At 49.7% G+C, this 23,388-nt stretch overlaps 1 protein-coding gene across 3 annotated transcripts in view; it reads right to left on the reverse strand.

The window, feature by feature from the left end:
• The window catches only part of kremen1 (kringle containing transmembrane protein 1), a 53,844-nt gene that overhangs the window by 5,946 nt on the left and 24,510 nt on the right, over window positions 1-23,388 (reverse strand). For all 3 annotated transcript variants that reach the window (XM_078086219.1, XM_078086220.1, XM_040196413.2), the window contains exons 2-4: window positions 17,467-17,629; window positions 11,420-11,511; window positions 180-304 (exon numbers count right to left, since the gene is read on the reverse strand). In XM_078086219.1, the coding sequence (XP_077942345.1) occupies window positions 180-304; window positions 11,420-11,511; window positions 17,467-17,629 (380 nt within the window). The remainder of the gene's footprint in view (window positions 1-179; window positions 305-11,419; window positions 11,512-17,466; window positions 17,630-23,388) is intronic.

The raw sequence follows: 23,388 nt of genomic DNA on the forward strand, positions 1-23,388 counted from the left end.
GATCATCTTCACAAAGGCCGCAGTCAGCTCGCGTCCGTTATAGACACGGTGAGGACAATTGACTGCTTCATTCTTTTAAACTTCCCAGCGGCGGGATGAAGGAGTCGATAGTTTGTGATGTTGCGAAGGATTTCTCCCGCAGCGGTTAGAGATGCGGCGCCGTAAACGTCGCGTCTCACCTTGTATCTCTGCTTCCTGCAGAAGCTGATGCAGTTCTGGATGGTGAGCTTGTTGGAGGTCTCGCTGGTGCCGGACAGGGTGGGCGGGTCTCCGCTGTCTTTGAAGCAGCCCAGGTTCCCGGGCACTGGAGGGGGTTAAAATGAGAAGGCCGGTTAGGCACAAACTACTCGGATGCAAATCGGCCTCCACGTGCTGGTCATCGGGCAAGTTGTTCGAGGTTTATGGCGATGTTTGTGCAAAATAGTTTGCCTCGTCGGTGGAGGACAAAAGTATTCAGGCCTCTCTCGGAATGTTTCGATGTTAATTTACCAGCAGCCAAGTCAACTATTTAGTCCTCGAAGAATAGAGGTGACGCCGAAGAAGAATCCAGAAAATGTTCCCTGTCAGAGTCGGAACAGAATGTTTGTTTAACTGTGTGTGCGTGTGAGGGTGTGTGCGTGTGAGGGTGTGTGTGTGTGTCTGTGTGTGTGTGCGTGTGTGGTGAGGGTTTGATGTGTCAATAAACGCAGAAAAAACAAATAGCACCTCCTTTAGAGCGCATTGAACAAAAGGAAACATCTGGAAGGAGGCCAAGTCCAGCACCTTGAGTCCTCATTAAAGGCGGGTGTCATTTTAACCCGTCACGAGCACACGGACGTCACACAATAGGCGATAATTATTCACGCTGCAAAGTTTGAGAAAAACTTCACCGAAGTTTTAATACCTGGTTGGTTATCGCTAACTATTGAACATCACATTGTTTGTCAGGTGAGAGCTGGAGACGCGTGACACAAACAGGCCGACGGCCGCACCCCAGAGATGGAAGAAGGCTGTCGACAGACATATTCGTCCTTTACGCCAGCGCAGTAATTCAAGGTAGAAGCCCGGAAGGTGCCGAACAAGCCTCCTGTGGCCCGCTTGGGATTTGTTTTTTTTTTCATTTCCACATTTTGAGGTAAAAAGGGGGTTTGACAAAGAGAAGTAAAGGCGAAATCTGTGAATCATTTTCACTGCAGTGCAAGAATTTGTGTCATCTGACCGTAAGGTACAAAAATGCTCATTAGGAAAAGACAGAACGGACCAGCGGGGGAAGAGACAGAGTCCGTGACGTTATAAAACAGCCGTGTTCTGTATTAAGCCTCTTTGATTCCCAAGTTAACTGAGGCTCAGACCAACTTTGATACAGTTATCACAATGACCGATCTCCCAGTTTTAAATACAATTTCCTTTTTCCTAAATTTCCGAGGTTGACATCAAATCACGACGGAGACAGTCACATGTTTTATTTTGCACGAGAACAAAGCCCCAAAATGGGAAATATCTTTGGGCCGACCGAGGGGAGTTAATCCTATTCTGCAAAATTTAACCATGAATGAAAGTGCTATTTAGCGAAGAACTCCCCATATAAGACATTTGATGATAAGTCTGATATTTCACAGGGACATGTCACGTCTATCTGCTGGCAACAACGGCACAGCGCCGCTGTGTGCGAGTCTGACAAGCGGCTGGGGGACTGAGGAGCGGCTCTTCCCCCGATGCTGAGCACTAAACACCAGGGCGACGGCGGGTTCCAGCAGCCAATGGCAGGAATGAAACCCCTGTGCATGCTTGTCCTCGTTACAGTTGGGAACATGTACTGGCGTCGGGCAAAAGAAAAACTTGAATATGCATGAAATCCTTGCAGGGTGTCACTCAAAACTGCTTTTATGAACCCGAAGCGACCTCGATAAAGACCACACACGTGCACTGTTTTTTTTTCGGGGTGCCAGTTGTTTGGCAACGTTAACCTTTCTAGGCTGCCACCAAAGCTGCTCTGCACGCGCAGCAGATGCTGCAGACTCTGCTGTTTATGTAAGGATGAGGCACAAAGGCTTTCGGGAGAAAATGGTTTAGACTTTGCAAGAATGTCCACCCTGGACTGGGAACTCGATTTGCTGCCATGTGACAGATTACTCGAGGAGCACTGAGACTCCCTCAGACCCCCAGTGAATCGTGTGCGATATCCCTTTTCTTACAGCCACAAGCACGCCGAGGCTTCACAAATGGATTTGAATGGTTGTTAGAATCATTTAGCGAGCCTCGCCGGCACACACCCGCTGAATTAAGGGCCGGATTAGATGTCGGGTTAAAGGCAAACATGCCGGTAACAAGAATGTTCATATTTCAGGGAGAGACGGGGCAGCGCTGACAGCCGGTTCATTTATTACCCGGGCCTTAAGTACACACGGGATTAAGCCGAGGGAAGTGCGCCGGAGGGGTCAGATGCGAAGAGAGGAGGGATAAACACCTGGTTTTGGAACCGGCAGCCTCCCTCTTGAGCAAGGCAGGCAGCCTTGATGTGAGTCGAGCATGCCGCTGCAGCGCTCAGCAGCGAGATTAAAGGCAACGGCGCTGCTTTTTCCTTTCGCTGTGACAGGTAAATTGCAGGCTCCTGATCTGTCTTTGTCCCGGGCTCGTCCCCGGGGGGCCCTCGCAGCGCTGCAGGTGGTGGGGTCGTATCTCACCAGAGCACCACGGCCTTTCGTGGGAGACGCCGCCCGTCCTGCAGCGCAGCTTGTCTGCGTGCAGCGTTTATCCCAAAGAAATAATCAAAGAAAAACGGTGTTAAACTTTCTTAAAGCTCCACAGCAAAGCGTTCCAAAAAACATCTGCTTTGCAGGCGCGCGAGTGCAAAAATCTCCGCGAACAATCAGAGAAAAAACTAAATACGCACCGACACACTTCAAAGCAGTTGGTGGAATTTAAACTTTAACAAGCCAGAGAGGAGAAACGGGGGGAAACACAAGGTGCACAAATACTCCAGTCAGCCGAGACCAGACCTCTGCAAACCTCAGGAGATCCCAGCGGGGGGGGGGGGGACATAAACGAGGCTTGACTGCAGCCAGATTCATCACAAAGCGGGCAGAGCTGCCTCAGCTCGAAAAAGAGCAGGTAGTTAGCCTTCCCACAATGCATCACTGAGCAAAACAGACAGCGGGCAAAACAACAAAGTTCCCGTTGTCTGTCTCGGAGGGACGCTGAGACTCCGCAGACACAACAACCGACACAACAAACGACACAAAACAGACGGCAGACGGAGGAAAGAAGGACGCAGAGAGATGAAACCAACCCGGCTTTAAAGGAAACATAATTACGGTTACAAATGTCTGTGACATGAGAGGATAGAAAGTCAAATCAATCCAAGAGAGGAATTAGAAAGAAGCAGAGGTCCAGAGAGTTAAATAAATGTTTTCATCTTAATGTGACTTTAATGTGTCTCTCTTTTCAAAATAGATTTACTGTGTAAGAACCGCACTGTGGGCGCCTGCATGCAGCCGGCACAGCGCGCCACATATTTTCACTTCAAAGATGAGGTAAGACACACAGGGAAGAAAGACAGAGAGAGAGAGAGAGAGAATACGAAGCCTGAAGGAGCAATGAACCTTTAAAGCCTCAGCTTTAAAATCCCAGTGTTCGGTACACAAGCCATTTCCACAGTCGCTCCTAATCCTATAATCTACAAGGGAAGCCACGATGACACTGAACAAATGTAGATACAAGAGCCCGAGAGCTTGAAAAAACATTTAATAAAGCGGCAGAATGAAGGCGGCGTATTAGACGTCAGTACTTCGCCGCTGCAGAGCGAAGCGTGTCCGTAACGCCGAGCACAGCTGGCATCATTCTGTGTGCGTTATCTTGTTTTAGATTATATTTACCGCGCGAGTCTTTCTATAATCCTCAATTTAACGCGCTGAATGAAGTGTCTGTGTTATCTTCACTTCACCAGGGCGGGTCTGTAATGCTTAATCAAACACGTGCAACTAACGGCTGCAACGCCTCGTCAAACACGCGGCCCAGTAACTGCTAATGGTTAGCTGTTAGCCGGACGCGTCACGCTAAACAATGGAGGTACTCCCTTCCTTTCTTATTTCCTTGCCTTCACTGAAATATATCAAAAACAAGTTATTTACAAATATATATTTTTGAACACAAAAAACAGGAACCGGGAGCTTGAAATGTTTAAATTACTGGTCATAATAAACATCTCCACTGGGACGGCTCCGTCCGGGTGGGGGGGATGCAGGAGTGGGCTTTCCATTTTGAATTATTACAGTCATGGTGAAAAAAAAGTTTGGCCTTTTTCCAGAATTTCTTCTCCTTTTCTTTGCCAATTCTTTTGCACATCAATGTATATTAGATATTCTGAGTCCATCATTTTAATATGTGCTGGTTGACTTGATTTAGAGCAGCAAAGATGAACAACCTCCACCTATAATGCAAATGTGCTCACGGCGTTTCTGTAAAAAGAGAGACTTTCTTTCTTTGAATGACTAAATCTTCAAACAAATATTTCTGTATCTCACTTCTATAATTGTCAAAAGTTATTTTGGACAGATGGTCAAATGAAACAAGCTATCGAAAAAGATTTATTTAGTCCATAACAAATATTTAGGAACATATATTCTTATAGACTTAATCTAGAATATGGAATTGAAAGTTCCAGTCGTGATTTCACTCAAGTTACATTCTGGAAAACACAATAAGTCGTCATCCTCATGACTTTGATCCCACTAGATAAACTCGTGGCCCCTCGCCGAGCGTCAACGTTCCGTTCCCTTATCACATCATAACAGTTCAATGTTTCTCTGCTAATGCCGCGTAACCCTGGGAGCGTTTTTAATTAAGACGTATCTCTTCCATGGATTATTTTTCTCACATTCAGTTAGACGTCTGAAGAGATTTAGTTTGGATGTCACTTATGAGTTATGGGAAAGTGAATTGAATCTGCAGCAGAGAGATCAATCTGTGATAAGTTCACCCGACCAATGAGAGAAATGAAACTCAACCTGGAAGAAAAAATGTATCGTGGGCAACATCGTCCCTCAAGCAGCTTCATTAACATTCAATTACCAACACAGACAAACCAGCACAAAGTCAATGGTGCCTCTAGCACTCTGCAAGCACTAAAAGGCTGGATGTATTTTTAAATAAAAACACTCCCGCCAGGTTCGCACTTGAGATCTGACGCACACGCACGCACACAAACGCACCCCCTCCTGGAACAGACGCCGCCCCACCAGGAATGCTAAGTGCAACAAATCAAGCAAACCAACAAGACTTATCACAGTCGGGTGTTTATGTGACCCCCCCCCCCCCCCTATCACGTCTCTCCGTCACTGTGTTTCCCGCTCCATTTATTACCCCATGATGCCGTTACAGTGTATTCAATACGTAAACAAATACAGCTGCTGCTACGTTTCATCTAGCCTGTGATTATTATTATCATTATGCAAGAAGCGCGGGACGATCCGAGAAATATGCCACCGACTCCCGACCCCCGGGGGACGAGCGTCTCTGGAAACTCCGGATTGTTTGCGAGGAGGGTGGGAGTGGCTGTTGTGTGTTTCTGTTGGGGTTCATGCTTTGCTTTTCTATGGAGATCATAAATTATCCAGCCTGTAAATGGGAACAGTCTGCTCGGTTGGACAATAAAGGCGCTTATTATCGGGCAGAATGAGAGAGGTATTTGTTTCCCGCGGGGTGACTTTAGCCAGTGGGATGCTCAGCGTGTGACAGAGAGAGACGCCACTGTTTCTTGTTGGTCACGTGCACGTTTGCTGTATCTGTGTGTCCCCTTTTATGCCGTTTAAATATTTCTGTGCGCGTGCGGTGGGAGGCTGGTTTGCAACAAGATTGAGACGGAGGAGATCAATGCCCCCGGCGAGAGGGAATAACCATCTAATTAGAGGGAAGAGGAAAGAGCCGGGGCTTTAAATGAATAATCAGTGCCTCGTCTGAGAGACCGGGCCGAACAATGCGGCGAAGAGATGAAAAATGGCCGCCACACTGCTGACAAGACAAAGTCTTGTGTCCCCGCAGGGGGGGACTTGACACCGAAGGGGCCGCGAGACGAGAAGACGACGCCCCGAGCCCCGTCCGCTCACCATCATTCTACCGCTCAGTCGGCTCAAACACACCATTTTCATTTCAACGTTCAAATGCTGGTTGAACATATAAGCAAAGGTGCATCAATTTTACATCATTCAACTTTAATGAAAACAAGGAGAAAAAGCCCCCACTGTTGCAGACACTGTGGATAACAAGAACAACTGCTTACAACACCATTAATCACCATGAAAGTAATGACCAAGCGCCTGCTGATTGGTTTGTTGGGTCTAATCAGCCCTAAACTTTTTGTTCTGAGAAAAACACATGCAGTCATTAATCAAAGGGCCTTATTAAAGGTGTGTGTGGGGGTTAATGTGCTCTTTAGATTACAAACTGCGTCTTGTGAGCTGACATTTTGGTTTGAGACAACTTTACTGGAGCGATTCAATCAGACATCCCAGAGAGGGATTTCCTCTGGACATCAGGAACGTGGTCAGAAAATGTCACGGCGGTCTATCCAACAGTTGTTAACGTTGGGAGCGAAGGTGAGCGGTTAGAGCTACGATATTGTTCTCAAAAATACCGCACACTTTACTGTTACATCACCCGGCTAACGTGATCATTGAGGCTGGAAAACAGGCATGTTTTGCTAGCTAGGTAGTTAGCTAACGTTAGCTTTAGCTTATCACAAAAAGATACATTTTTAAAAAAGGTCAACATCAGCAATGTTAGCATTGTCAGTGGGAGAACGCTAGCAGGCTGATGTTAGCATGTAGCTCACAGCGCGCTAATTTCCATATTTAAAAAGCGTGCTAAGACATTCCCAACACACACACGAGCACGCCACGCGCCGTGAGCCTGACTGAGACTAGCTCAACAATGTCCAATAAAACAAGGACTTTTATTGCACCTGCAGGTCTGCATTTGGCTCCGAGCCCTCATTCCTGAGAGCTATTCATCTCCTCTTTTCCAAGACAAGTGCTAGACACTGGCCATCTCCTTGTTCTCATTAGCAAACATGCTACACAACAGGCTCGCCTCATAATCAATACATTTAATTCCCTAATGGCCCCCGGCCCGGTTTAACTCTGGAAGGAGCCAGAGAGACGCCTGAGAGATTACATCTACTTGACGTCCCAGCGGCTTGTTTTCGTAAAAAGAGTTTCTACTCTCTAATTTCTGACTGAAGGTTCCCTCACGTCACTGCAGACAGGTATTTCCCCCCCGAGGGCAGGTGAGGGTGGAGCCACGGGGGAGTCAGAGGTCACAGAGCAGAGCAGAATAACAATGAGTGGGTTAAAAGCTCCACAGCCTGTTCTGCAAGGCAACGATTCGCTTTGGCCTGAATCTGCGAATCTGAGATTTGTCTTTTATTCACTCATTCGCCTTGAAGGTCTCGATCTAAATCTTCTCTCCTCTCAGTGACTGTGGGTAAAGCTGGTGCGCGACCTCTTCGGGGGGGAAATATTGTGCCATGTCTCTGATGACAGTTGAGTGAGCTCGAAGAGGATTTTTGACCCATCAACCTTATCCACGTTACGTCATATTTTGGGACGGGGAGTAATATTTTTACATGCCTCGGCGTGTTTATTTCCAATTTCTGTCTTGAACGTTCCCCCGATTTTTGCTCCTGTCTGGTCTCGACACCTCTCAGACTCCTTCTTGTCTCTGAACCGTAATTACATATTCCTGGAACACAGTTATCAGTCAACGCGGTCGTGGCTTGTTGCAGACACCTTTAATCATTTGCCGATCGTGTAATAACTCAAGAAATGCATCAAGAATAAAAACACCCCGGACATAAATTGACCCGTGAGCACTCCAAGGGGGATCACTTTGGGATTCTTCTTCTCCTGGGGGCCGCGCATGATGTCTGCACCACATTTCATGCCGATCTGTCAACAGTTGTGAGGACATTTGATGAGACATCAGAAATCAGTCTTAATTACAGCCCTATTTTGACAGCCGACCTGCTACCTGGACTGTTTCAGGCTCTCTGTGTGTTCTCTAGCCCAGCAAATCCTCTGTTCTTCAAAAAAGTGGTGGTATTTTTCCTTTTTACTTCATAAAACTTCACATTTAACAAGCACAAAAAACAAAAACAAGACCTGTGAAAACCACGGAGTCTGTTTCTAGCTGCTTGGACGTGGATCTCCGGTCCGATTCATTCGAGCTGGCGGCCTTCTCCAGTGTCTCACGACTTCAAAAGGGCCATTTAGCGTCTCATACATCAATCTTAATGAAGGCAATAGCTCATCACTGCATATTTTCCTCCGCGCTTGGCAATAAAACCGTGGGCCAAACACGTAACCACTTTGTTCTAATGTCTTCAAGGTGGGGCTGTTTAGCTTGCCAGATGGATGCGGTGCCTCCGGTAGTAAGACTATTGTTCCACGGTGACAGACACGGTTAATCACATGTTACCTCACTTGGATATTTTCAAGAACCGTCAACTTTAACAGAGGTATTCAAGTTATCGAGTCCAATTAAAACTTCAGGCGCGAACAAAGACGCACCTTAAAATACCGCGTAGTAGCTTGCTAATTATGTACTTTCTATAAATAGAAGATATATTCTCAAGGGATATATTGATTTTTCTTTCTCGTTAATCGTCCTAACTTTATTAGGTGGTGGAAAAATATTTTACTTAAGTAGTAATTGATCTCAGTTTTGTGAAAAAGTTAATTAATGTTGCTTAGAGTTACTGTGTACTTTTTTACTGGTTATAAAACAGTGAGGATGTAATCATGAATACTCACTAATATCAGTGGTCCCCAACCTTTTTTACCTCACGGACCGTTTTCATGCAAAACGCCTGGTGACGCGTGGGGAATATGTCAGAGGGACGAGCGCATATAATTAGTACGAAAGCCGGTCAATTTTCAAAATAAAACATTTTTCAGAAAAAAAAATATATAAGCTTGTGGTGCGGCCCGGTACCAAACGGCCGGTGGTTGGGGACCACTGCTCTATATAACCTACGTATGTAAAGACCGTCAGCTATTTCAATTGGTTATTGATATTATTTTATTGGTTATTCTTGAGGCGTGTCGTCTCTACCTGCGGTTCAGATTCCCCAAAATCAGCAAAAACTGAAACAATGTCAAAGATTTACGTAAGAGTACACATTGTATTATCGACATTCTTTTTTACAGAATGAGTTATATTTTATATTACTTAAATATGTATGTATGTATGTATGTATGTAGGTATGTATGTATATGTATAAAATAAGTAGAAGTGTCATGGAACATTTTCAAAAAAAAAATACATTTTATTACAGAAAGTAATGCATCTTAGCATCTGGGTGAAAAGCACCAATGAAATGTCCCTTTTAAAAATGCACACTTAATTCCTGCAACCTTAGAGGTGGAAGCTGAAATGGGCAAAAGCCTCACATGTTTTTTCGTTGCGGGCAAAGACAGCGGAACAACGGGTTTGTCTTGGCTTCACAGTTTGCTGTTCCCAGATGAGCCCTGGGCGCGCGGATCAAAGCGCCTTTGTCTTGGCCTTCGCCCGCACAGCTTCACTCTGCGTCAATCAAACTCAGCCTTCACTTTGTGACGAGAACGCTCGGTTCCACCAATAAACCCTTCACACCTCGGAAGACTCTCTGCGCTGCCGTACAGCGGTTTGATGAAATAATAGCACAGAGAAAACGGGATTCCACACAAATAAAGTTTTGCTTCTGTACTTTAGTGGTTCGCGAACACGCAGGGCCTCGAGGCCCCCGTGACACGCCGTAGAAATTCAAGTCGCGCCTTTTTGAAGTGCTTTAATCTACCCTGTCCAACTATGTGTTTCTGGCCTCTTGTGACCTGGTTGGCGGTGCAACGCTCGCCGGGGTCACGTGAGGTCAGATGTTCGGGAAACCCAGCTGGACAACGGGCTCCAGGTGCCTCGGCCGCCGACTACCGACCACGCGACGTCTAACGTAAGCAAAGAAAAAGAAGCAGACAAGAAGACGGTCCAGACCAAACAAAAAGCCAGACAAAATGAAAACAAAGGGCACGGTTGCCCTTCCTCCGACACGCCGCCGCTGTGGTTCCCACGACAGATGAGACGGAGCATCCGTGGCGGGAAGCTCGCCGGCGTCCCTGCAGAGAGAGACTCACAGCGAAAGCTCGCCTCCGCTTTCGAGAGCCTCGGACAGCCGGGGCCGCACGTTGCCAGGACGAGTCACACGCTTGAAAAACGAGGCTGAACCAGCATGTGGCAAAGCCGTCCGGCAACAAAAGCTGGCCTGATTCCACCAGAGACAAGGGACGAGCCCGACTGCTTACAGGGGGCGGCTCTCCTCTCTCCTCCCAAACCACAAAGGTTCCAAGATACCAGCCGAGAAAAGAATGAGCTAAATGGACAAGTGGTCTGAAAGAGTTCAGTCAAAAGTCTAATGGGACGCACGCCGGGGCTCCTTCACACGGGATCACGCGAGCCATTCAGACGGCTCCAGTCAGAATGGTGGCGTCGCTCCAGGGCTCACGGTTCTACCGAGTGCAGAGAAAAGCCACAACATCCCTCCAAGTCTCGGCGTCCCTCCTCTGCCGCCTGATACCCGAGGTCAGACTCGTGCTGCGTCGTATCTTTTAGGCTTTAAGCGTCTTTTAAAAGCCTTTATCTGTTGTAGTATCACAAAATTCCTTCAACACTGAAAATATATACATCTCTTTTGAATGAAAAGATGTATTTAGAGGTAGATAAAAGGTGGTTGTTTAACTTAACTGGTATTTCACAATTAAATGTTTGTCACTTTCATTCATCTCTTCTATCGCGTTCAGTCAACGTTTTCTTTCAGTTACACAAAGTGCGCGAGGGCCCTTTGACCCAACCTGCCATGCAAAGTGAGTACATTGTGGGAATTGTTGATACAGCGTTTGGTTGCCTTGGAAATATAAACATGTGTCACGTACACTTTGGAAAAAGCTCGCGGCAAATCGCTGCATCTGAACCGCCACCGCGGGAATTCCGATCTCTGTCATCAAACGCTGTTGTAGGTGGATCCACCTGAGTCGGCTTTCAGCGGGAGCGGTTAAAGAGGTGCAGGGGATGAAAGTCAGCGGATTAAAGACTGTAAGTGTGTGCCAAACCGGTGGAGGAGACAGAAACTCTCACATGTCCGTCCAGGAAAGAATCTCTGGCGGGAATCAGTCGAACGCACAAACAGGTACATGCAGATACGCACACAAAAAAACATACAAACCTGTCAAAACAAGGTAAGAAGCTGGAAGGGGGAACTTTCAAACACAAAAAGACAGGTACGCAGAGTGATCGACAGCTCGCATTGAAGCGAGGGCGGGCCCAGGCATCGCCGGAGGACGGCCGGCAATTAAGAGGCATGTTTTTTACATGATAACAGCAGTGAACGGCGGCGGCGGGCAGAACGGAGCCTTACTCTGGCATGTGGGGATGTCGCAGTATCTCCAGTAGATCCCGTCCTCGTGGTCCGCGATGTAGCACCACGGCTGGACGTCCCCGTCGGGGTTCCTGCAGACACGGAGGGGTGTAGAAGTCAGACTGGTTATAATAGGTGGTAACGTACCATTTTTTGCCGAGTTGGTTTCGGACCCGAATATTTTGCTTTTCAAAAACTTACTACAGAGAGGATACAACCAAATACCGTCGTTCTAGCTTCATATCTTTTGATTTTCCCTTTTCTCTTGCCCCGTCTTCTATTTAGAGATTATTTTAATCGCACGTCTCGTTATTTTAAGGGTCTCAAGTGTGACGTGGAGGCACATCGGCGTTTTCCCACCTGTCCGTCTCAGAGGTGAGCTGGGGATGAAAACGGGGGGGGGCTAAATAAATAAAACACAAAGACCAACTCACAGCCTCACTGCAGAGGGGGGCTGAATGCACAATAATATCTGAGGGGGGGGATTGTCTTCATGCTCTGAGGGGTTGGCCACGTCAGTCAAGGACCAGACCGACTGGCTGGTTAGAGGTCGGAGGGGTGGGGGGGGGGTAAGGCCCTTTGTTCTGGTCAGACACGGGCCGGCGGGCTTTGTCTGAGGCTCTGGCCTCGTTTGAACATCATGGAGGCACTTTGGACCCGCCATAATGAGGCCAACAGGCCCCCTCGGTCGCTTTCGAACTTCAGCCACGGGGGGGGAGCGGGGGGAGAGACGAGGGAAATGCCTCAAAAAAGCTTCGTGCGGGCTTCCTATCGTGACCCTCTCGGTCAAACCGCCGATGAATGATTTCAAAGCAGCGAGTCTGCAGTTGGAAGCTCGTCTGGGGGCCTTTTCAGCTCCGTCGGATCTGCTTCGGCATTAAGAGTGAACTGTAGGTTCACGCCACGTCGACTAACTCAACCCTGTTGAAGATGACTCTGCTCTTTTTGTTGTTTCTCCCAACGCCGGAGACCTTTTCTCTTCTCTTCTGACACGGCGCATTGTAGCGTCTCGAAAAGGCCCCGCAGCGCTGCACTATCCCCTTACGCCTTTTGTGAGCCGGGTTGTGAAGGGCGTTGCCATTTCTTTTCTTCTCCTCTTAAAAACACTACGCCGAGTTTCCTGCTCTCTGTTCACACACAGAATGAGGGGTTCACAAAGCTTCTTTTTTTTTCCTAGGGTTGAACTCAAGTTTAAGTGCCTCAAACCCTTTTCACTGCACTTTGGATGTCCTGCAAACCGTATCCTCTTCTTCTCAGTTGTCGGCGGTCGATTGGAAAGTGCTCATCTGTATTTGTTCTGCATTCTAGCGACGTGCCGAATCGAAACAAACCTCGGTGTCAAATGTCCGCGTGTTAACAGGACACCGTGTTTTCCGGTACATTTTGAAACCTTATCTTCTGTTATTTGGAGGCAGACACCTGTTTGTCTGGCCCCCGAGGATCCTGCTGAACTAAAGAGGGCAAAACCACCGAGGTGCAACCACCGGGACGCGGAGTCCCTCTTTCTCCTTCTGGCACCCATCGCGTGGAAACGAGACTCCCAACATCTCATCTGGAGCCGCTTCCGTAATTTGCTACACCTTTCCTCAGATTTTGATCCAAAACTCCTCGAACCCCAAAGGGTGTTTTTTTTTTTTTCCACCCTCGCACAGACCCACACCTGCACGCGCACACCTACACACACCCATTAGTGGAAGCATGGGAACATCACCCGCAGGGCCTGAGGTGAATAGGCCAGCACCACATGACAGAGAGACATAATCAATCCTGCCCGAGGTGCCAGTGTGTGTGTGTCCGTGTGTAGGTGTGTGTGTGTGTGTGTGTGTGAGGGACGGGGGGGGGAAGCAGAGAGTGTCAGAATAACTGAGGTGCAGCAGTGCAGATAAGAGCAGCCGTCGATGGAGGGAAATCCATTAGTTTAACCCGGAGCAGCACAGAGGCTTCGGCCCCACGTGGCGACACCCGGGCCGCTGTCAGCGTGTGTAGATGTGTGTGTGCGCTTGTTTGTGTGTCACAGTTCCTCCTCTTGAGGGCAAGGAGGGGGCGGGGTTTGCATTGGTTCCCGGCCGGCCAATCAGGCGCCCTCGAGGAAACGCTTGTTGAAACGCTCTCGTGCCCAGAGACGTTTGGACACTTAATTGGCACAATTATGAGTCTTTTTGAGCCGCACACTTTGGTCCGGTGGGGAGGGAATTACAGCCACGGCGCCTCGGGCCTCGCGGGCTCTGTGCGCCGTCCCGCGCTCGGAGGCAAGAGGTTACATCTGAACACAGAGGGAAACCAGCTGTTCCTGGCTGGCTGCTGCTCAAGAGGTTTCCTTTAACAACTATTTTCCACGCACTCTAACCAGGAAATTCATAGTCACCTTTAAAAAAAAAAAAAAAAAAAAAAGGGCCCGGCACCGACAAACGACCTATAAAAATCTCAACAATCATTTCTATCAAACTACGTGTGCGAAGGCTGCGAATAAAATGCCTATTGTTGCTTTTTCATCAGTGGAACTTTAACTGAGATTCAAGAGGGACTTTTGTTTGGTTAAATTCTAACTTTTTATTGAGGGCTGGAATATTTAGAACGAGGCCTCTGAGGCGCGGATCGGGCGGAAGGTACAACGTCGCGGCGGCCTTTTCCGTAATGTCATGAGACGCTTGCCAAAAGCCTCCGAGCGGACGGACACGGACGCCGCGCGGAGCGGGGCCTGGAGCGGTGACATCGCAGCCCGTTAAGCAGCCGCGGCGTTCTTCCTCAATGCCGCACCACTTCTAGGAAGATGTGCCCGGTTGTCAGACACAAAAACATGTGTCGAAAAATTAGTAGCGAAAGCAAAACCCCGATGAAATCTGATTTCGCCCAATCGGAGGGGGGGGGGAGAGTGTCGGTGAAAAGCTCGTCCGGGTCGTGATTTGGCTGCTAATTTACTGCCCAGAGAGAAGACTTTTTAATTGGATTATTTAGCTTTCAAAGTGCTGCCTGCCGCTGTGCTGCACGATCGCGTGTATTAAAGAAGAGTGCCGACATGTATGCCTGTACATGTATGCCTGTACATGTATGCCTGTACATGTATGCCTGTGCATGTATGCCTGTACATGTATGCCTGTACATGTATGCCTGTGCATGTATGCCTGTACATGTATGCCTGTACATGTATGCCTGTACATGTATGTCTGTGCATGTATGCCTGTGCATGGATGCCTGTACATGTATGCCTGTACATGTATGCCTGTGCATGTATGTCTGTACATGTATGCCTGTGCATGTATGTCTGTGCATGTATGCCTGTGCATGTATGTCTGTGCATGTATGTCTGTGCATGTATGTCTGTGCATGTATGTCTGTGCATGTATGCCTGTGCATGTATGTCTGTGCATGTATGTCTGTGCATGTATGCCTGTGCATGTATGCCTGTGCATGTATGCCTGTACATGTATGTCTGTGCATGTATGCCTGTACTTGCTGACTTGTGGCAGATACGAGGCTGTGATGTTACACGGCGTGTCCCTGAGAGGAACGACGCGCCTGAGATGTGGAGAAGACACCAGATTCTTTCATGGGCTGAGTGGAAAAGATGACATTAACTCCTCCGAGCACCTCAAACGAGACGGGGGGGCTATTTTGGGAACACCTGCCCGCCCCGCTCCTCGCTCTTCTGCTGCTTTGAGACTGAACGCCGGGATGAGCATAATGTTGGCTTGATGCTTTCGGGACACTTCTATTCTATTTCCCTCAATTTAACTAAGCCTGCGCGGCGGCGAACGCAACGAAAGTCGCACGAAAGCGGTGAACCGCTTTTCTGCAGTTTGCCCCCCGAACTCAGATACGCACCTGACATAATGTAGATTCAATTACAATCAACCCGGGGAAACACTATTCACTCTGGCATTTCCATTATCTCATCTATGAAGGGAAAAGCATTAGAAACCCCGGTGGACGCTCATAAATTATACAGCACACACACACACACACACACCTGCATATAAATAGCTGGGAAATGGCTGGCAAAGCCATTCAACCACCCACTGAACCGTCACTCCACACCCTCATACTAATGCACCGGGGCGGGTGTGGGGGGCAGTGGGGCAGTAGTTTGTTTGGAACAATAAAGGAGAATATATACCAGTACTTCAGTGTGTGTGTGTGTGCGACGTTCTCCTCGTGAATGTCATGAAGTATTTAGAAAAGGTCAAAAAGGTACTTGAGCTCAATCCCAGACTGCCGAGCGGATCGTTTGCTTTCCGCTACACGAAATCTTCTTCATTGAAATGAGTCTCGGTTTAGACACAAGAGCTGTTGTCCTTTCGCTCAAAGCTCCTTTTCTTTCGCCGGAGAACAATGTGACATTTCCCCCCCCCCCCTGCTCCGTTTTGTCCCGACTTTAACCGTTTTCTTTTATTTCTTTTATGGCGGGCTGTAAAGATGAATTGTGGGGGGCTTTTAGGGCTCTTTCCTCGTGTCCTCTCGACCGACTCGCAAAAAAAAAAAAAAAAAACCACGAGTGACGGGACAGGAAGAGAGTCTGATGTCCTCCGCTTCTCAACATCTGGCTCGTAGCCGCGTTAAGAGGCCGAGACGCGCGGCTTCACATCGTCCACCTGCGCTTTGGCCTTAGCTCTCTGCTCATAAACCCCCAATCGGCCTCGGGGGTCAAAACCGCACTGTGTCTCTCTGGTTTTCCTTTTGATTACCCCCCCCACCACCACCCTCCTTTTGTCCATGACTTACCGCCTTTTGGTGTTTGGGACCGGAATGTCTGATTGAAGCGTAACGTGAGAGACGGACGCAGGAAGACGAGAAGCGGTTTGAAGGTTAAAGAAAGAGAGCGCGTCAACAGCCGGCTGCCCTTCATGCAAATGAGGAGATGTGCAGCACAAATTGACGTCCCGTCGTCCCCCTTTCTGTCAAAAAGAAATCTAGACTCATCCTGTCCTCTGCAGGGACGGGCGCGCGCGCGTGCACGCGGACAGAAGCGCGCACAAACACGTGGACTTGGACTGAATGCCGTCCCCCTTCGTCAGCGAAGTGGTCACTTTGGCCCCTGCAGCCCCTCCGATTGGACGGAGGGGCTGGACGGCTTGGACGGCTTGGGATCGGCCCGTTGGACGTGGAAGCCTCGATGTTTCCGACTCATAAATCCTCACGATTCACATCCAGTTGAAGTGAGCAGAAATCCGCCCAGTGCCACTTCAAAGCATTGCTGCGTTATGAGTTTACAACCATGAGCTGGAGAAAAGTTCAGAGGCATTAAGGGCCGAGGAGGAGGAGGAGGAGGAGGAGGAGGAGGAGGAGGAGGAGGAGGGGGGGGTTCTGTTTCTTACGGTTTGGCACAATTGGGAACTGAGTCACGACACACGAGGTCAGTCGACGCAAACTCACAAACGATGGAACCGATGAAATATTCAGTGGCAAATGTCTGAGCAGGTCCCCCCCCCCCGCCTTCCCTCCCCCGCGATGAAGCCAAAAACGATTAATAAAGCCGAGTGCCTCGTGTCTGGGAAGAGGTTTAAAGGTGCTGATGTTTGACATCAATAACATGACTCCCGGTTGTCAAAGCCGCGAATAAGACCGTCAGCTTTACACTGTGAATCGCTGCTGCTTGATGGATTCTCGGCACAAAAGGAGATTGCTTTAGGTAACAACAACAATAAAACAGAAACAGGGGAGCGGTTGAGATGAAACATAGTTGAAATGCAGGGCGTTGAAATGAGTGGAAAGCTTGCAGAATAATATGGAACTTTCCTCCTAAGCTTCATCTCCAGGCCAGTAAGGGGAACCTTTCAGGAACCACATGAGCACAGTTTAATCCTACGCCCTCTTTATAAAATGTCCTGTGGAGAATTCATAAAAAAGAAAGTACAATATGGCGGAATATATCTAACAAACGTACAGTGCACAGTACACACACTAGATATCTGTTCTGTTTTGTTTGTATAATCTTTACTTCAAACTGTCACATTTATATATTACATCTTTAACATTCAAGCGGACCTTCAGGGTCTGATTTAGCTTAGCTTAGCTTTACCTCTTCGTGGAAACAGGTAGGCGGGACTCACCTGCAGTAGTTGTGGCTGCCCAAGCCGCCCTCTCCGTTGGGGTACTTGAGGGTGTTGTAAGGGTGCTGGAAGGTCTCATTCCAGAAGAGGCATGGCTTCCCGGCCCGCAGGCCGGTCTGGTTCTGGAAGCCCCTGTAGTCCTCTCCGTTGGCGGTGTAACACTCTGGAGAGAGAAGAGCGACGGCGGGTTAGAAGTCCGTCCAGATGGTTTGAAACGCGCGCGAGTGAAAGTCAGCGGCTTTATTGAGAATCTGGATTCAGTGAAAGACCCTCGTGCCGATTTAAATGTTTTAATGTGTCTTGAGCCGAGTTTGGACAGAACAGTCGGATTCTTCGCCCGCGCTCAATTCATGTCAGAGCCAGCACCGCGAGCCGAAGCGAGATCAATCACTGCGTTGTTTTAATTAATGTCAACGCAGGAGCACTGAGGAAGAAGAAAGAAAAATGGCCCACGGACATATAACCAAAGCAAACATGGCTCTGATTTCCAGGAAGTGTATGACAACCATGTGGCCAAATCAGAAAGGGAGAGAGATTCTGTTTCCCAGCGCAAAACAATGGCCGGTGGAAGGTTTTTCTTCCCCTAAAAGAGGGAATTCAAATAAACAATGCCTGATGGGAGCATTATGAGGCATCAACACTCATCACTCTCAGCCTGGAGGGGGGACGCGGGGGGGGGGGGGGGGGGGGTAACAACGGAATTCCTCTTCTGATTGCATTAGGTTGGAAAATATGAGCATAATAATAGCAAACGGAGGAAGACACCCGTCTATTCGCGGTGTTTATTCAACGGTTTGCAGGGCTGGTTTTCAGGGTGCGCAGTAATACGTTACCGCCGTCCAAAATGCACTCGATGGCTGTCGGTCAAACACGGCCCAGATAGAGAACAGTGCCGGGCTTGTTTGGCCCGTCGCCATGGGGACTCGTCGCTACGCCTGCGGTCAGCCGGTGACCGGCGGTCATCGCTGGATATCATCACGCCCCCCTCGGTGATTTGCTTTCCAATATTTTCCACTATGCTTTGCAATATTTACAACGGCTAGCTTGCACGCAAACACGCATCCCGGCCTCCTGCCTCCTCTGCAATAACCGCGCTTCCTTTCAGAGTGAATCAAAGGCCCCAGCTGTTCTCTGCGCGGCGGCCAAAAGTTGCTTTTTAATTTAAGCTTTTTTCGGCTGTGCTGTTCGGTGGAGCCTGTCGGCCATCCACGGCAGCAGGGAGCTGCACGGCGTCGGGTTGCCGCTTTCAATACGCCTCTCTATTGTCTCTCCACTCTGAATGGCTCTCACAGGGGATTGATTCCACCTCGGCATCGACCGGCGGGTCGTGAATCCAGTCGCGGGTGTTTGAGGCCCGAACACGACTCCGTCACATCAGATAAAACAGCTTGACGGCGCTACAAAAGCGCTCCGCCGCCCTCACCCGAGGGACGGACGAGAGTGGTGCAACGTTGTTACATAACGCACGTTTCAGGTGTTTGACATTGTTCGTTCTGTACATATGGCATCCATTGTAGTCTGTCCATCCCGGGAGTGGGATCCCTCCTCTGACCTTCTCCCTGAGGTTTCTTCCCCTGAGGGTTTTTTTCATTGTTTGGGGAGTTTTTCCTGTGCCGATGTGTGAGTTTCGGGACAGAGGATGTCGTATGTGTACAGACTGCAAAGCCCTCTGAGGCAAATTTGTAATTTGCGATTTTGGGCAATAAAAAATAAAATGAATTGAATTGAATTGAATTGAGTTGAATTGAATTAAATTGAATTAACCCGTGGAAGACTTTGGAGATGCTGGGCGGCACACGCAGCGCTACGCGCTCCTTGATTTGTTTTTTCAGAGGAGATGTGAACAATTTCTTATTAACTATTTTTCTGGATGCCGGCAGCCACGGAGTGAGAAAGAATGGAAAAGCCGCTATTGAGTTGTTGTTTTTTGCAGAGGTGCAATCATGAGTCACTGCTGCCCCAAAAGCAATCAGGACTGTTAGGTCCCCAGTCAGAGAGGATACCATCAGGCAGCGACAGGGCAGCCGGCCGCATCCCAAATGAGGTTTATGTCCTTCGAAATGTCGTCTCCTCCAGAAGAGCGAGCGAGCGTCGAGATGACTGAATCTGGCCGCGTGCGGCGCCGCTCGTCACGCTGCACCAGGAGAAGAAAAGAAAGGAGCCAAATGACTTTGCAAATGTGTCCCCTCCTCCTTCAACAAACTTTTCCTCCGAGGACGGAGGCGGAAGCCCGTCAGCACATCGTCCGCCTGCTGGCAACTGCTGGCGAGATGGTAAATATGGCAGCGTTTAGTTCCCCCCCCCCACCGGGAGGAGGCGCGCGTTCCAGGTGGCGGCGGTGTGGTGGCGATTGGGAAGTGGCACATGTGCGCGGGACGCGGAGATAAGTGGGGCCGTCGTTAAAGATGAATGGTCCTTTCAGGGGAAAGCCACACATCAATTTCCCTTCGGATCGGCGTGGACGGGGAGCGTTTCATCCTTATCCTGCAGGAAGCGAAGAGCCCATTTAATGATTGGGACCGCCGCCGCGGGCCCGCTCCCCACGTCACACCCCCTCCCCCCCGGTCACCGAGCAACTGCTGCACTCGCGTCACACGGGCCGGGGCTTCCTCGCGGTTTTTTTTTTTCATCAGAGGCCCGTGACGGGAAACAGAACCACCACCGCATGAAAGACGGAGGGAGGGGATCGGGAGGGAGGGGATTGGGAGGGGGGTGTCCTGTGAAATCCATATGCAGATCTACGAATAGAAAAGGTCCGGGAGGTGGAGGAGGGAGACTCGCCCCGTGACCCCGGGCCTACGCTCACAACTTTGAAGCACCACTTCGGCGACGGCAGAACGAGGATCCCCGAGAGAGAGAGAGAGAGAGAGAGAGAGAGAGTTAATCGCCCTGTCATTACATTGGTTGGGATTTGTGGCTAATGACTTCCACATTGCAACTTCAAATGCACTCGATGCTCGGGAAAAAAAAACAAAAAAAACGCGGCGATGGAGATCTCAAGAACACACACAAACAGGCCGGCAAAAAAAAAGAAAAAAGGCTCCCCTGTGACGCGATGCCAGGTCACACAAGAGCCTGTATTTGTTTTGCCACGAGGGATGAAAAAGCAGCGATAATTATAGACGACGGCTTCCTCGCAGAGGGCTGACATAAAAAAAAACTTCCTTCCATCTTTATTATATGCTTGGAGCTCTCGGGACAGCAGAGCAGGGCTCAGTCCACGAGCACCGCTGTGATACAACCACGCAGAAAGCCGCTGACAGAAACGTTGCGCGCGCAGCGTTGTGCAGAAAAAGAACAAAAAAACGCGCCGCGCACCACCAGAAACCGGAGGCGGCGCGTTGAATATTCAGAGAGCTTCCAAAGGCTACAAACAAAGATGACAGAAACTCCGGATTATTAATGAACAACCTGCCACAACACCCCCCCCCCCCCTCCGCTGCGTCCTGGTAGCCATTACTGTTGTGGGGCTCATTAATGTCGGAGCGACGCAGGCGGGGGCCCGGGCCAAACCAGGCCAGATGTAGCGGGGTTACAGTCTTCTTTTCTAGGAGGGGCGGGGCGCTAGGATGAGGCGGGGGGGGGGGGCGGGGGACAGCTGGCTGCAACACAAGTCTGGTTCCAGTTTTCCCCGCCAAGCGTCCATTTCCACATCGAAACCGCACCAGACTTCAGAGGAGCGGCCGTTCACTGATGGCCGCGGACCCGGCGAGGCCCCGTCAGAGGCGACACCTCGGCAGCTAGCGGGCCACACCGCTCCCGTATCAGGCTTTTAAAAAAAAAGTTCCCATCATGCAACAGGGTTAATGAAAATGCAAAGAGAAAAGCATCGAGTTATTGGTGTTTTTTTTTTTACAGTCCTTCTGTTGGTGTGATGCTTCCGTCACACGTTGCAGCCCCGGATAACCAGGCCATAAACCGAGACCTCCTTCAGTCCCAAAAATAGCCCTCCAACACCACCATTCTTCCCCCCCCCCACCGCCGCACCACCTCCTGAGTTCACCGCCACGGTAGCCACAGAGCCGCGGGACTCCGTGCCAAAGCTGCCGGGTAGCACCTATAAACCACGGCCCCATCCAGTTCTACTGCGGGCCCCTATTATTTAGCTCCGTAATGGAAAGAGTCTAATCTGCTGGAGCCAGCGGTGGGCAGAGCGCGCTGCCAAAAAAAACCCCCGAAAACCTCTGTTTGAAGTTGCACGTTGCAGGCAAATCAAAAACGTTTCTTTTTTAAAAGTCTTCGTGCAGGGGCAGATGGGACGTCCACCTTTGTAGAGCTTCTCTGACAGAACGCGGCACACTGGCTCGTGGCTGCGTGAGCGCGGACAGTCCTGAGCTGCAGCTGGCAGACGTTCAGTGAGTGACTGATGGGCTGCAGACAATGACGTAAAGGACATTCAGGGACTTCCTGAAGCCCTGGGAAGAAAAAGCCGCTGGCAAAATATATGGACATTCGAGAGCCGCCAGCCGACCTGACGCTCAATTACCTCCCTCTGGCTCCTCCTCGCCGTTTCCTCAAGTCATAATCCACATCTGCTCAAAAAAGAGGCCATATTTTTAAAACACAATCAAAAGCCTCTTCACCTCCCGTTCCTGCAGTTTCTCACACGCCAACGCTAACCGCGCCATGAAACCGCGCCACCGTCCGACGAGAAGACAACGCTTACAGAGTCAGACAAATGGAGGCTGAAGTCTCACGCCGCCCCCAGCCGGCTGCAGACCAATTCTGACAGCAAAGCAAACAAGACTTTGGCGGCCGGGCAGAGAAAAGCAGGAGCTCTGTGCGAGGAGGGAAGCTCAGAAGGTGAGACGTTGGTGTGTCGCCGATCGGCCCCGTCCTAAATTAAACCAGAGAGTGAGACTAAAAGCACGAGGGGAAGCAGGAATGAAGCAGAAAAGAGCGAAACAGCGACCGTTTCTTTATTTTTATGATCCCCAAAGATTGTTAACCAGGCTTTAACTTTGGAAGTGAACATTGTTTCTACTATTGTTCAAATGCTGTAGAAAATGCATTAGCGTTACGCTGGTAAACGGATGGTAAAACGATCTCCGGGTCAACGTGTACAGTCGCGATGCCCCGATAAAGACGCGCGCGGTGACAAAACATGTGTTAATCTGCGCTCCTACCCACATCATTCCAGCCCCCGCCTCCCCCGCCTCCCCCAGATGCCCCTACAGTGAGAATGAAAGGGAGCAATTTTCATCCGCGGAGCAGCCGCAGTATTTTTAAGATGGGTGCGATGTGGAGGGAAAAGGAGGACACCCACGTAAACACGCACACAGGCGCCTTTGTTCCCTCGGCGGTGGGGCCAGCGTCATTGTGGCGATGCCATTCTCGCCGCCCTCGCTGTGGAGATTGTCTGTGTGTGTGTTTGAATGCACGTGTCTCACAACGAGCCAGACTGTCAAAGGCGGTAATCGATTTGCGGTAACACCGTGCAAGACGTTCGGCTCGCCGCTCGCTCTCCCTCTCGCAGGACCCCACTCTCCGGTTCCGCGCACGGCGCCTGGACCTCTGATCCGCACGTGGGGGCCTCAAACATACCAACCAGGTGGATACCGAAAGGCGCGCTGAACCACGGGGGAGGCCCGAGGTTGTCGGCGGAACACACCTGCTTTCCATCGTCCTGTTTGCGCTCAGGTTCGCTGCTGTCTGAGGAATGTAAATTACGTGTGCTTCGTGCTGAAGCTGCTCTCGATGCTGCTGCAAGGGGATTGAGTTCAACCATTATACACTTATACACCCCCCCTCCTCCCCCTCCTCCCCTGTCGCTTCTCTCCTGACCTCCTGTGCGGGGAAGAGGAGGTTCGGACTTAAAGTAAATAAAGGCCTCGGGTCGAGGGGGGGAGGGAGCGATGCGACCTGCCCCTGCTAACGCAAACAACAGCAGAAAGGAAAAAGCAGCGCCGCTGCTTCATGTTC

This window comes from Gasterosteus aculeatus, chromosome 13 (genome assembly GCF_964276395.1).
Source record: "Gasterosteus aculeatus chromosome 13, fGasAcu3.hap1.1, whole genome shotgun sequence".
Classification (NCBI taxonomy): domain Eukaryota; kingdom Metazoa; phylum Chordata; class Actinopteri; order Perciformes; family Gasterosteidae; genus Gasterosteus; species Gasterosteus aculeatus.